Source organism: Manis javanica, chromosome 13 (assembly GCF_040802235.1).
Source record: "Manis javanica isolate MJ-LG chromosome 13, MJ_LKY, whole genome shotgun sequence".
Lineage (NCBI taxonomy): Eukaryota > Metazoa > Chordata > Mammalia > Pholidota > Manidae > Manis > Manis javanica.
Window position 1 is genome coordinate 62,150,981 of NC_133168.1, and position 15,383 is coordinate 62,166,363.

The window sequence follows — 15,383 nt, forward strand, 5'->3', positions numbered from 1 at the left end:
TAATAACTAAGTTTGGTTTCTTTTTATACCTTTGTAACCAAACTATTTTATTTATATCATCAGAGCAGGTATCTTTTTTGTGATTAGTTTGAATATAGAGTTGATGATATCAAACATTTATGGTATTTCTAAAGTACTGTTTTAATTCTCCCTATAATCACAGCAAATATTCTTGAATTAGAGGTTATCATTGTTAGGTTATATTTTGGTGTAACATCTATTTGCCCTTCATGTAGCCTAAGATCGAAGTATGCATTTGGGAAGAATATAATAAGGAATATGTGGGAAACAAATTCTAAAACATGAGAGCATATTTTTATTTTTCACCTTTGTACATTTTCAGTTGTCACAATTTAAAAATTAAGTGGCCAGCTGTCCTGATACCCTGGGTCATTCTGTGTGTTTATAATATCTGCTGGTGGTTTTCTCCAAAGGACTCAAACATAATAAGCAGCAAAGCCCCTGGGCACTGAACTAAAGAAATACAATTAAAAGTGATATCCATGCTTAATCACCATATTCAGAATATTCTTTTCTAAACAACAGGATGATTCTTGTCTTCTGAAACTTTGGGATAGATTTTTCCGCTAATTGCTACAAAAGGCATCATAGGAACATTCAGTTATCATTTAGATGTCATGGGGAATATCTTGATCCAGGGACTCTCATAGATGGAAAAAGTATACCAAGGAACCAATGAATATGGACACACTGAGCATCCATTTAGTTATTCAACCAACTCTCAGTAAATTTTGCTTGGGTGCTTGGTCCACCCAAGCAGTTAACTCTGTAAACATACACAGTGATCCAGGGACAAGAGGCAGAAGGCTTCCCATATTGGTGGCTCTCTCTGTTCCTCCAGGCCCATTCAGAGGAACTCTATAATAAGTTCATTCATATGTGATGCATGTTCCTGGAAGGATCAGATGTATAGCAGAAAGAATGAAAAAGACAAATGGCTTGAGGAAGTAAAATATCTCAAGGAGGAAAAGATAATCTTTTAATATCATTTGTTATGTATCCAATCTCTTTCTTAAACATTTTCCTTTTCACTTCCAGAATGATTTTTGTTTTAGCTTGCATGCAAGGGTTCATCCCATAATTTGTTTTCTTCTTTTGATATATCTGTGTCTAAAACATATTAAGATGTACTGAGTGGGCCAGTGTTTTGATAATACTATTTATGGAATGACCAAGTCTTAACAATTACATCTGAAATTACGCTTTAGATATTGCTTCAAGAACTGGCTCCTGGTGATGGTATTGTAATGGCATTCGAGAGTGTCCTGCAGAAACTCCTGGAGGACTATGGTAGTGATGACACGAGGAATGTGAAAGAAACCACTGAGTACTTAAAAACATCATGGATCAACCTAAAACAAAGGTAAAGCTAAGGTTCTGGTAGGTAAATGTGTATCAAGTGGAGAATTTGATTGCTTTGGCTTTCTCATTGAAGTGTGCCAAATATGTGACTACTAGAAATACATCTTATTGTTATTTTTTGTATTTTTATTCGGTGCTGAATTAATACAGAATGTATATATTTATACATTATTTGGATTTCTACAATGGACTTTGTCCTTAAATAAGCATAGACCTTGCCAGTGATGATTTTATATTTTCTTATTGTCTTATGCCTCTTGGCATTACCTGGAATACATCTTATAGTACTGTGATAGTAAAGAACAGTTGGGTATTTACAGATGCATTAGGGTATTATTATTATACCTAATGGTAATTAAAGTAGTGTGCTGTTTGGCTGGGTCATCCTCTGAGTCTGAGGACACATGGGTTCAACAAGACTCCTGAAATATGCAATGTATATTTAGGACTTTGACATGAGTGGGTCAGGAAGTATGGATCTGCAGGGTGATGGAATAATGGACTTAACACCCTTTGGTTGCACAAATCACACGGTGTATTTTGCAATTTCCTTTCACACGATACTCAAAGAGGGGATTAAGCATATCTAAAAATCACACATATCACGGATCAATATATCTCATACTGCTCACAATGGATGGTTCGGGTGCAGGCTGTCCCAGTCAGCCTCTCATCTGTTGCAAGGGAAAACGATGCAGCGGAGACACTTCCAGTAGAGTGGTGCATCCGTGATGGAGCAGAAGCGCAGGCCGATGAGCAGGAGCAAGCCTCGGAGCACACGTCTGTGGTCTGGTGTGAGGGACCTCTGGGATGAGCTTGGCACAGGGGCTCTGTGTCCAGTCTCTCATATAGTCCATCTATTTGGGGGTCGAAGATAAGAAAGACAGTCCACATATGGTGTTATCCAGCTCAGGTGTTCACTGGTGTGCCCGACATAGGGAGATATCTGGTTTGGGCATTCACCGGCATGCCTTTTAGGGTGGGGTATGTTTACAGAAGCAGTTGGTGTGAAAGCAGGCAAGCCTGACCTAAGCAGTCTCCATATAGAGACCTGACATGAGCAGCTCCATGAAGGATGCTCACATCAGGCTTCAACTAATATATTACCTTTTCTTTCCATTACTCTAGTATGTGGAAAGTCTAGTGAGTATATTTGGAACAGTCTAAAATAGCATGAGTGTTTATAAGAGAGATTTTTCTGTCACTTGAACACCTAGGATGTGAGGAGCTATAAACAGCGGTTAGCATCTCTTTAAGACTGCATATTGATATTCATCATCAGTAAAAAAGGATTTACTTTCTGCATAGTACTGGGGATGCCTGCGTCTAAATGAAATTATGGTCTCACACACCTCTTTATGTATTTAAATGCAACTGCTTGAAAGCTAATTTGATATCAAAACATATATATTTTGCAGTGAGTTAAATGGATAATATTAGAACACTTTATGATATATATTATTAGTGATAAAGTCTGGCCGAGCATTTAATAACATTTTGAGATGAAAGTGTTTTATACATTTTTAGAATACCATTTCTAGTTAGAATCTCTAAAGTAGATTTTTGGGAAACTCAAAGAAATAAATTGTGAGGCAGTGTCTGAGCATGAATATGTTGCTACATATACCTAGGATTCTGGAGGAAATAAGACTGAATTAGCAAGTACAAAACTTCAAAGTGATTAAGGCAGAATAGGTATAGTACTAATTTTTCTAGTGTTTTAGTACAGCTGTTTTCTTTTACTTTTTTTTTTTTTGTAACAGATTACATGGATATAGTAAGGACCCCAGAACTAAGTCAGGGGAGAGGGTGAATTAAAAACAGCTTTAAAATACATACTTCCTGTTTGTTATAAGATAAATAAGTTCAGGGGATGTAATGTACAGCATGGTGACTGTCATTAATGATACCATATTGTGTATTTGAAAGTTGCCAAGTAGGTCTTAAAAGTTCTTTCATATCACAAGAAAAAATTTGTAACTGTGTGAGGTGATGGATGTTAATAAACTTGTTATGCTAATCATTTTGCAGTATATACATGTATCAGATTATTTCATACACCTAAAATGAATGCAGTGTTATATGTCAATTACATCTCAATTAAAAAACCCAACTTTAATGCAGAGAGATAGTCCTTAAGCATCCTTTATCTATGTGTTTCCCCAAATTCTATATATAAGAATGATGACTTTGTTTTTGTTGTAAACAACACCAGAAAAATTGATCATTTAGGAATGTGTGGCCTATTTTATGTAGCACCCTCAATTCTTTTTTTTTTTTGCTTTTACTTTGTAAATATTTTAAGAGAGCCTACAGCAGTAGTTAGATTAGATGGAAAAGGCAATTAAAAATGAATTATATTCCAAGCTGATCTTCCATTAATCATAGCTAAGACAATCACAGCATTCCAATTTTGTGGCAGGTACAAGTCAGTGTCTTTATTCTGTTTCTTTCTGCCTTTTCTGGGGGAAAATCAGCAGCATTTAGACATGATTTTTAAAAATATTTAGACATTATTTATATATATTATTAATATTTAGACATGTCTTAGATTATGTTATTGTCTATAAAAGCAGGGAAAATACAACAAAACTGGTTCACACTATCCCTTGGAGTGACAGGTGGGGTTTCTATGTATTGAGAGGATTTTCTCTGAAACACAATGATTACAATTTTTAACTATTTCAATGGCGATCTTTCTAAAATACACAAATCTTTCCTTGCCTTCCTAGACAAAGTATGTGAATTTATAATAAATGTTTTCTGAATTCTTGCCGTTACTGTTGTGAAGATTGAATTAAGGCCCTTTAAGAGCTACGTGCAGTCTTAGAGTTCATTTAAACCAGTGTTTCTCAACCTTTTTTACATTATAACCGGCCCCTCCCCCCCACAAGGAGCCTCTCAGATCTTGACTCCATGGAATTTTCATATCATGGGTATACTGTGTATCTATTTCTGTACTTATAACTGTGCTTTATACATAAAAAGAGTAAATTTTTCCACTTTTGTCCCCTTCTCCTCCCAACCAAAGAACTAGTTGTTACCTGTCATGAGAAAGCATGGTCTAATATAATGTTCTCACTCTCAGAGACGTTGTTCAATGACATGTTCAAAGTCACATACCATAGTGAAGATGATATTTTTCTATACTAAATTATGATAATGCTCTCTATGCTCTAAGTTCTGAAGAATTGGTAATAAATTTATTTCAGCTGCTGTGCTTTGTGAGATTGTGTGCATTATCTTTAGTGTATAACTTTTGTTTGCATCTTCTCATTGTTGGGTTTTGCACTAAACTCTGCACGTGCATCATTTCACTTAACCCTCCCAGCAAGCGGAGGAGATGAGTAGCATTTTCATCAACACTGCGCTGAGGGATAAACTGAAGCAGAGAGAAGTTAAGGAGTACCCAGAATCACCCAGCTCACAGAGCTGAAATTGGAATCCATGTTTTTTTGACTGTGCAGCCAGGCGCTTCCCTTCTTTAAGAAGAGTTATTTTCTTTGCCATCAGAACGTCAGCTATTCCTGGTGACGGTTCTGTGTACCCGCAGTCTCTTGAATCTGTCTGTGATTCCACTTACAGTTCTTATCTGTGTTGAATTTGGAAACCAGATCTGATTAAAGATACAGGGGCCTCGGCTGTGGATGCTGCAATGCTCTCCAGCACGTGGTCACCGTGCCCTCTGTAATGAACACTGAGAGGCCGCTTACCACGGTCTTCTCTTATCTCCCAGTCATATTGTGTATATACATCATTGTCAGCCAAATTCTGGAGGAGTGAAGGGTTATTATACTTTTTCATGGAACACTGTGATTGGGGTATAATATGTAAAGTTTAATATCAGCTTTCAAAGGAAATGTTTTATAAGAATTGCAGTTCACCCAAGTAATTTGGCCATTCAGTTACAGGCCCATAATCCCTTATCTACAATGCTGAAATCTAGTAAGTTCTGATAACAGAAAGCTTTATATTGACAAAAGGCTAGTTATTATAGTTTTTATTTAACCTGCCTAGTGTAAATAGCCTTGTTCCTTGCTGCAGACATATTAATGTGTTTCATTGCTGCCTCAGATCCTGCTTGGGGGCAATATGTCATATAGAAATGTTAATAACAATAGTTTTTTATTGTACAAAAAAATTCTTACTTCTGAAACACAACCAGTTTTTGGTATTTTGGATACTGTAAGCATCGTGTCTGTCTCTAAGTTTTTAACTAACTGATATATCTTGACCACTGTTTTAACCTGTGAAATATTTTTCCTTATATCTCTTAATCCCTATTAATTATTTTAGTGTAAATTGAGATAGTGATAGGTGAAATGTGCTTATAGTAACTTTTGGAGGGTGGATGCCCAATTTGGATCTGAAATGTTATTTTAGTCCCAGAGTGCCTATGCATATGTAAATGTATATAATACATACAAACATATACATGCATATATATATAATACACACAGTTATCTATACTAATATATTTTAAAGGAAATAAGAAACTATAACTTTGTGCTATAAAGAATATCATACATCATTAATTGCTGTGATGGGGGGAAGATGAAAGATTCTGTGTGCAAAACTTCCACTTTCTTTATGATTCATCAGGCATGCTGTCAGTGAGGTTGGACGTGGGACTGAGAGAGATGTGAAGAAAAAGGATCAGATGTAAAGTCAGAATCCTAGGGAGGGGACAGAGAGCTTCCTAGGGGAAATTTCAAGTATTGCTGAGCAGTGATGGGTTTATAAGAGTAAAGGGGAGATAGCCTGTTGTAGTGTTCATTAACAATGGTCGTCTATTCAGAGGCAAGTGGACAGAACACAGGTGCGAGACAGGCAGAGAGGGAGCACAGGAGAGGAAGGTAAGGAGCACAGACTAAGGCTGCCCCTTGTCCGCAGTGGTGTCTGAGATGTCCCCTTCTCTGGGTGTTGCAGTCCCTCATTCAGCCTGTGGCTTGGCAGGCAGATCTTGATTTGGATTTCAGACACCACTTACCTGCTGAGGCAGTGAGCAACCTTTATAATCACATGCAGTGACCTTGGACCTGGAGGTCATTATTTGAATATAATGGATACATGTCTTGTGCTTTGAAAGAGTAGCATTTTGCTTGGAAAATGGGAGAACAATGGCCCGGAAGTAGCACTGGAAAGCAAGGAGGAGGACTCTTATTCCAGCTGCTCACCCTGGGGCATTTAGGGTCTTAGAGAAAAAAGAAAACTTAGTTTAAAGTGTTTCAGTGAATTGATGGTTTAGGGAAAACAGCTTTGCTTAAGATGAGGGGAAGGGATTGATTTGTGGAGTCTGCTGAACGTAGCATAGAGTTCTGGACATAACAAAAGGAGTTGTGGGGGTGAATTGGGACAGACTGGGGAAGGTGCAGAGTCCTACTGGAGTTACAGTCCAATATTAATGAGGACCGAATGTCTGGCAGTGACTTAGCTAAAAGGGAAATAAGAAGTGCTGAGATAAATCCTGTCTTAGACACAGCTCTGTGGTCCCTGAGTATTTGCCTGCTGGCGAGGGCGGTCCCGGGGAGAGCCTGGTTCTACAGAGTCCTGGGCAGGAATCGTGGGGTAGGGCCCCTCTCTTGAGCTTCCCAAATGGTGTGGCATTATCAGCTTAGAAAAGTCTCTTCAGTTCCCGCGGAGTGAGTTAAAGCCTTCGTGATGACACAACCTCTGTGTATCAAGGGCTACCCCCCCCAGACACCATAGGTCCTTGGGGAGATCTGAGTGCCTCATTACACTGGCCACATTCCCCCAAAGCCTGCTTTAATATTTTCCAGGTAAATGTTATTATATTTACCAACGAACAAAATTACCTTGTGAAGGTACCCATTGAAAACCTTCAGAATTGTTTCATTTTAAGTTTTCTACATGCCACTCAAACTACCGATACTATGGTTTTCCACTCTAAAAGAGATAAATACATTTAAATCTCTTATAACTGTAAAGGTCATCTTTTAAGTATACCAGAATTTGGCTACACATATCTGGGGGTTTCCTAAGATCCTCTTTTCCTTTAAAGTCCAAAAGAGACTTATCTATTTGTGTTTAGTCCTTTGACCAATTGTAAACACATGCATACTTGATTAAATAATGTATCTTATAACTTAAAATATCTAGTATTATTTCACATCTTTAAAATAACATAAAAAAGTCAGTTGTGTGGGTGGCCATGTTTTGTTATGCTACAAAGTAACTATAAGCAATTTTGTCGCATATCAGCTGCTTTTGGAGCAGAAATCTCTTTAAAAGCTAGGCATTTATGTTTTAAAAATCCCAGTTCCCTTTAATATATACTATTAAAAATCTGTCATCTATGGATTCCTTAACTCTTTTATGAGAGGCTATTTATATTTTCAGTGTGCAGCGCTTCTTGCACTAAAGAATTCTATTGCCTGTTACTTCTGTTTGAAGTAAAAATTCTTGTCTCTGCTACAGTTACCCTTCTAAACTTCAAATATATCTTTTTAGACTTTCAGCCTATCCCTATTCTTTATGGTTTATAGATACAGTCTGTATTCTTTATGATTTAGCCCTATCCTTTATCATATATATATATAAAGATTAAAAACCCTCTGTCTTTTGTCTAGTAGCCACAATTTCAAATCATTTTTTTCTATAATAGTGCTCCTTCCCCTATATTCTCTCATTACATTTTCAGAACTTTGATAGCTCTGTTCTGATCTTTCTTGAGATGTAGCAAGCAGAACTGTCAGATACAAACTAAACTCTGCATTGAGAATTGTGGACTAATGTGTGTTCAGTGCTGGATGTAATCTTAGGAAACATCTATATTAATACTTTCAACTTTTTGCTGGCAGCATACCTCTCATCTGCTCCTTGTGGGAACATTTCATTTACATTCAGTGATTCTGAGGAAGCCGAATTTGAAGCTATGGATCAGGAGTTGAGAATGGAAGGTGTCTTCTGGCAGGTGTGCTCATCTCTGTGATAGATTGTGTAGTTTTAAAAGGACCTCTGGAGATTCTGAAATGGGTCCTTTACTCACCTCGTCTAAGCAACTTATTTTAAGGATGGAAAAAACAAAACAAAACTGGAGATTTGAAGTGATTTACTCCAAGCCATCTAGCTAGTGAATAGCAGAGGTGGTAGAAGTAGGTTGTTTTCTTCTGAGAGCAGTGCACAAATGATGTTATTATTAAGATAATTTCTCAGTCATCAAGTGTGCATACACATTTCTGAGCCTGTAATTTTAGCAGTTATTTTTGGCCTTATGGTAGTCTAATAAATCACATGAAGTTCCTTGATACTGATTATGTAAAATGGAAGTGTTTGGTTTTACTAAGTTTTATAGTTACTAGTTTTATATGAGTACTCTCAAAGTAGTGATTGCCTGTTCATGGTTGATTAATTGCATGTGTGTTATCCTTTAATTGTTTGCTTTTTGATCCCTTTTTGGCACAGCCTTTATTTGGTTATTCTGAATATTTTTTTCTGTTGATGTTTAAAAATTGAAAATATGGGCAGTGCTAGGTGGAAGATTAAATGCCATTCCCACCAACTGCCCAAATCTTGGTGAGTAATTTTTAAAATTAAATATATGCATGTAATTACAAAAAACTTAAAAGAATTGAAGTGCCTATAACAAAATACAGAGGTTCTCTTACCGTTCACTGTAATCACCATAAATCCCCCTCCCTAAGAACAACTACTCCTGTGTTCTCCGTCCCCCCACTGCAAGACCATTCTACTTTCTGTCTCTATGAACGTGACCTACTCTAAGTATCTCATGTAATTGGAATCATACAGCATTTGTGTTTTTGTGGCTGGCTTACTTCACTTAGCTTACCCATGTTGTATACCATACTGCAGAATTTCCTTCCTTTTTAAGGCTGAATAATATCCCATTGTTTGTTTAGACCACATTTTGCTTATCTGTTCATCCATGGACGGACACTTGGGTTGCTTCCACATTTTTGGCTACAGTGAATAATGCTACTATGAGCATGGGTGCGCAAGTATCTCTTTAAGACCCTGCTTTCAGTATTATGGGGTATTTATCCAGAAGTGGAGTTGTTGGATCATATGTTAATTCTAGTTTTAATTTTTTGAAGAATTGCAATACTGTTTTCCACAGTGGCTGCTACCATTTCATCATTGATTTTCTAGATAAACAGAGATTCAGGGTTGACATTATTATGCCTGTCTAAACATCATTAACAGCCAAGCATTGATGTGTACTATAGTTTAGCTTCCTCTCTGTTTGTTTTACCTGAAATTAATAATTGCCTTGCTTTTATGCACTTAGGTTTCTTTGTACCTATGGCTAATCCTTCCCATCTTTTCTGATGTCCTGATAGTATAATTTCCTACAAACACATTTTAAGCAGCCTGTCACTTTTGATATTTGTTCTTAGAGACATCTCTGCTGGAGATATACTTTCTAGGCTTGCTGCAGAGCCATAATCCTCGGGATTTTCTGTGCTTACCTCCTAGTTTGGAATCCCTATTTTGTGGATTTCATGTTTGTTTTGTTTTTTTCATCCTCTTTTGGGTTATTTCCTTGTTTGTCAGAATGTGTCCTTTGTTAGTTTTGTCAAGTGAAGACACAGAAACAGGAGTCAGAATGGGATTGACAGCCCTCATCTGGTTCAGTCTGGGCTCATCCTGTCTTCTGAGGTCTTGTTTCTCCATCAGCATGAGAGCCTGTTTTCTTCTCCCTGCGCTGAATCTCTTATTTTTATGCTTCTTGTACCTTCTCCTTTCTTCATTTGCAAACTGAGTTTTGTGGAGCCCACTTCTCAGAAGCATCTAGAAAAATGGTGTCTAAGAGGTAAGTTTAAAGGCATATTATAAATGGATTGTCATTCTGTAGATACTTAGAATACCGTAATAAGGACTCTGAGAAATGTGGAGATATAAATGATTGCTTCTACTCCTAGTGAGTTTACAGGATAGGAGGAAGGACAAGAAATCTTTATGATATAGTTAAAGTAAAATTTAAGAGTAAAACAAATCATAATCCAAGGGCTTTTTTAGGATGCATGCAGTTAATTCCTGTAAAGAGTTGTGCTGACCTTTTATGAATTCAGACCAAGAAAACCTAATTGGGCTGGGATATTCCAAAGGAGGCGGTCCTTAACCCTTAGAGGAGGTAGGATCTGATAAGTGGAGATGGTCAGAAGGAGATTTTTTACTTGGATATAAATTTTTGTGTAGACACAGCATTAAGAATATTCTAGAGAAAAAGGAACTTAAAATTTTGACCTGAACAGAGTATTGGAGAGAACTGGGCAAAGCAATTTGAATGTATTCTGTACATAGCCAAACACCATTGGAGATGGTCCAGTAAGTAAATGCTGAGATGAGGTTGATGATATTCCAGAATGTCATCTGAGTGGAAACATATCATAGAGCTTTTGTGTCTGGCTTCATTCACTTAGCAGAATGCATTTGAGATTCCATCCTTGTGGCTATCAGGAGTTCATTATTACTGCTGAGTAGTAATCCATTGTATGCATGTGCCGCAGTTTATCTACTTTCTGATTGATAACATTTGAGTTATGACCTGTTTGGGGCCATTTTGAATAAAGCTGCTTTAAACATTTCTTCTATAGATTTTGTGGGGATATAAGTTTTCATTTCTTCTGGGTAAATATTTAGAAATAGGATTGCTGAATGTTTCTTAAGTGCATGGTTAACTTTATAAAAAATTGCTAAACTGTTTTTCAGAATAGCTGTACCATATTAAACTCCTACTTTCAATGCATGAGAGTTAATACACATTCTCACCAGCACTTGGTGTAGTCATTTTCTTAAAACCATTCTAATATGTAGTGCTTTCTCACAATGGTTTGAGTTTACATTTCTCTGATGATTAATGATGCTGAACATCTTTTCATGTGCTTATTTTTAATCCATTTATCTTTTATGATGATGTATCTGTTTAAGTCTTTACCCATATGTTTCCAGAATGTCTTTATTAATGGTAAAAAAGATACTGTCCATAATAAATTCAAATAATGCAGAAAAGTACAAATTGGAAAGTAAACCACTTTAAATCCCAGAACCCAGAAATAACTATTTTAATATTGAGTTAACACTCCAGCCATTTTTCCCTTCATCTATATGTGTATAGAAGGACAGATGGTTCAGTGGATGATGAAGGGAGGAATGAGTCTATGGACAGACAGAAGGTATATACATGTGAGGTCATGTTACATGTGCTGATTTGTAATATTGTGATACAATTCACATACCATGAGATTCACCCATTTAAAGTGTACCACTCAGTCATTTTTAGTATATTCACTGTGTGGTGCAACTATTACCAAACTCTTAATTTCAGAACACTTTATTACCCAGAAAGAAACCCAATACCCATTAGCAATCAGTCCCCATTGTCTTCTACTCCAGTCCAAGGCAACAACTAATTTACTTTCTCTTTCTATGGATTTACCTCATTGAGAAATTTCTTATGAATGGATCACACAGTACATGGCCTTTTGTGTCTGTCTGGCTTTTTTCACTTGGCATAATGTTTTTGGGGTCCATCTATGTTGTCGCATGTATCAGTACCCTATTCCTTTTTTAGGGCCAAATAATATTTCATGTATGGGTGTACTACATTTTATTCATCAATTCTTCTCTCAATTGATGGATATTTGGATTGATTCTATTATTTGGCTATTATAAGAAATTATGCTATAAATATTTATGTACAAGTTGTTCTGGGACATATGTTTTCAATTCTTTTGGTTTAAATATCTAAGAGTGAAATTATTAATACCCATTTTTTATATTAAGTTCTCTTATTATGGAGCTTTGAGGTATATAAAGTTTTAAAGGAGATACAAGTGTTTGTATTTCCTAAATCATGCAACTCCAGGATAGTTGTGTTTAAATTTTGATGTAGATTTAATGCAGGGTTTATGAAAGTTTGATTTTCCAAATGTGTTCCAATATAATATTATTTAAATGAGCTTAAATAACTGATTGTATTGATATGAGTTATTTAAAAATGTATAAAGTAAGCTCTTTACATTTTTTTATTTTTTTCTTAAATATTTCTTCACATTTTACTTCTTCCTAGAATTCATTTAGTCACTCATTGTATGAATACCTATTAATATTTTCTTTGAGGGTCAGATGTTATACTAAGGTATTGAAATAAAATGCATTGGGAGTGATTTACTATATAATCACAAGCTGTAAAGTGTAGTCATAATTATTTTATGCTCTGGATGTGATTTGATTGATATTTCTGTGTCTCTCTCCCTCTCCCTCTTCTCACCACTCCATTACTTCTCCCATTAAAGATTATTCAAGACACATATAAATAAATGTCTGAGTTACATTAGGTACTTAAATAAATAAAATCTCCTTTGAGGCTGCCTGTTAATTGTTTTCTTCAGGGTGTGCATGATGTGGACTGTCACAGCGTAAGTAATGGAGATGTGCCTGTCGTGTTATTACTTGTAGTGTTGCTGACAGACAGAGTGCCTTGGAGGCTGAGCTGAGGACTGTGCAGGCCTCTCGCAAGGACCTGGAGGGCTTCCTAAAGTGGATGCAAGAAGCAGAAACCACAGTTAACGTGCTTGCGGATGCCTCTCAGCGGGAGAATGCTCTTCAGGACACTGTCTTGGCCAGGGAACTCACACAGCAGATGCAGGCAAGTGCATGGGAAATGGCAACCAGTACTTTCATTTGCGCTGTGCAATGTTGAGGCACCTACATGCAAATCTTTTACTGTTAAAAGGTGAGGTGGTCACCTTATTCTGTGATGAAATCTATGCTCCCCTGTGAATAATTGCTGTCTGGAAATAAGTTCTATAAAATAATTTTACTTAATAATTGAGGAAAAACACCTTGTTTTATGGAAGTAATAGTAGTTCATGTAGACTTCAGGGCTCATAGCATTTTGTTCTCTGTCATTTTAAACCCTGTTACAGTTAGCCTTATTGAACCTTAAATTGTAAGGACATTTCTTCTTAATATGAAATTGTTTCTTTTTCAGTTTATTATAAATCCTTAACATAAAAGTCGCAGTCTTCATTGCTTAGTTTACAACAAAGAACATTAGACATGAAGGTATTTTATGTCTTTAGCTTGGTAAGTATGATTGGGTATGCAGTTTGAGGTTCAGATTTCCCTTCTTCATGAAATATGATAGCAAATCTTTAAATATTTCCTTTAAAGCAATTTATGAGGGATCTTACCTAGCATGTCTGAATCCTTTTTCTTGAAATACAACTCCTTCTGGGCCCTTGAATTTCCCATTTTCTTTGTGTAAAATGACCTATTCTTTCCAGTCACAGGCCTTCTCACTTAGACCTTGGTTCAAAGCCTCTTTCAATGAAGAAGTCTCCTTGTCTACCACAGTTTTAGATCTGATTAATTCTTTATGCCATGTCATTTTTATGTCATTTTGTTAGTTATTTCTGATATGCTTGTGAACTCAGGATCCAGTGTCATCTGAAACCGTGTTCTCCTTGCCCAGTTAGTCACATGGCTCTCCAAGGCTAGAAATCGCGTTACCGCATATTGTTGCCAGCCTACATAGTGCTCCGTGTGCAGTTCTAAATAAACACTTGCCAGCTGCCCTTGGACCTTAGCTTCACCATTATGAAATTCAGTATGGGCACCTTATTTAAAGAATCCTTTCTTAGGAACTCTTTTCCCTCGAGAAATCAAAATGTTAACAAATATGTGGCTCTGGATAAAGGGTGTAGAAGAGTTCTTGGAACTACTCTTCTTACAAGTTTTCTCCGAGTTTGAAGCTGTTTCATTAAAAAGTTATAAAAAATTTTACAGGACCTTTTGGTAATAGACTTATCTAGAACTTGTTCCAATGCTTAAAGACTGTTAGGGTGTTCTGTGGTTGAGTTCTCGAGATTAATTTAAGGAAAATCTATGTTTACTTGCACCACTTCTTATTTCTTAATCTTGGGTATAATGGACTTGTGACTTGGTAATGAGAGTGAACAGGCAAATACCGAAGGTAAATATGTTATTCAGTCTCACCCTCTAGAATCTCATGAAGCCACTATAAATGTTAACTGACAAAACATTTAGGTATTATGTCATTTCTAAGGGGTTATAGGGAGCTCTAAATGTGGGTAGATGCTAGAATATATTATTTTTTATGATTTAAACAACTATGAGCCTGACCTGTAAATGCTTGTGGATGCTTAATTTATGTAACAGCATTTAACTCCAAAGATACCTAGGCTGTGCATGTGAGTAGGTAGCAGTTTATAGACAATAAGCAGAGGAGGTTTGAAGTGAACCTTGATAATGAGCACCAGTAAAACACATACCCGTTGGAGAGTCTAATTCTCTGACACATTTTATCTCGGGATGTACTCTTATCACAACCAAAAGTCTTTTCAATATTTAATGAATACCCAAACTGTGCAAATAAATGTAAATAGAGATGCTTAAAATCTTTCTAAATAAAAATAACTAAGCCCAGAATTATGTCGAATGGCAAGCAGCATAGAAAAAAAGGTTGCTGACTAAAATGCTAAAATAAATTATAACATGTATAGTAAATGCTTCTTAAAAATAATTTAATGGTGCTAAAATAGTCTGTGTTGGCTTATAAGATGTGTTAAAGAGGGCATTTATTAAAAGCCTATTGAAATGTCTTTGTCTAAAAATAAACTTATGTATTTGTTTATGTTTGGTGTGTTTCACATCGTGATAATTTGCATGATATTTCACTCCCTTGCTCATTTGTTAAGTACTCTTTGTTTTAAAATATTCTCTCCATTTTATTAAAAAAATAATTCCATGGCTTTATATTTGGCTCTTTTTAGGTAGGTGGTTTTTGAGACTTAGTACCTTTTGCTGAGGCAAGAGAATTTTAATTTTTCTATGGGTTTTTGTATTAATGACTCCTTTTGTATGAGTGAACAGGCAGCTAAAATGAGAATGTGTTTGCTAATGGAGAGATGTTTGTTGAAGAAAATGCATGTATAAAAGCACCTGAAATCATAACGTGTCTGGCAGTATGGTGGTGATGGACAGTTTATGCG

The 15,383-nt window shown here is 36.2% G+C and overlaps 1 protein-coding gene across 10 annotated transcripts in view; it reads left to right on the forward strand.

Moving 5' to 3' along the window:
* The window catches only part of UTRN (utrophin), a 454,961-nt gene that overhangs the window by 221,664 nt on the left and 217,914 nt on the right, over positions 1 to 15,383 (forward strand). For all 10 annotated transcript variants that reach the window (XM_037022103.2, XM_073219702.1, XM_073219701.1 and 7 more), the window contains 2 exons: positions 1,230 to 1,384; positions 12,826 to 13,015. In XM_037022103.2, coding sequence (XP_036877998.2) covers positions 1,230 to 1,384; positions 12,826 to 13,015 — 345 coding nt within the window. The remainder of the gene's footprint in view (positions 1 to 1,229; positions 1,385 to 12,825; positions 13,016 to 15,383) is intronic.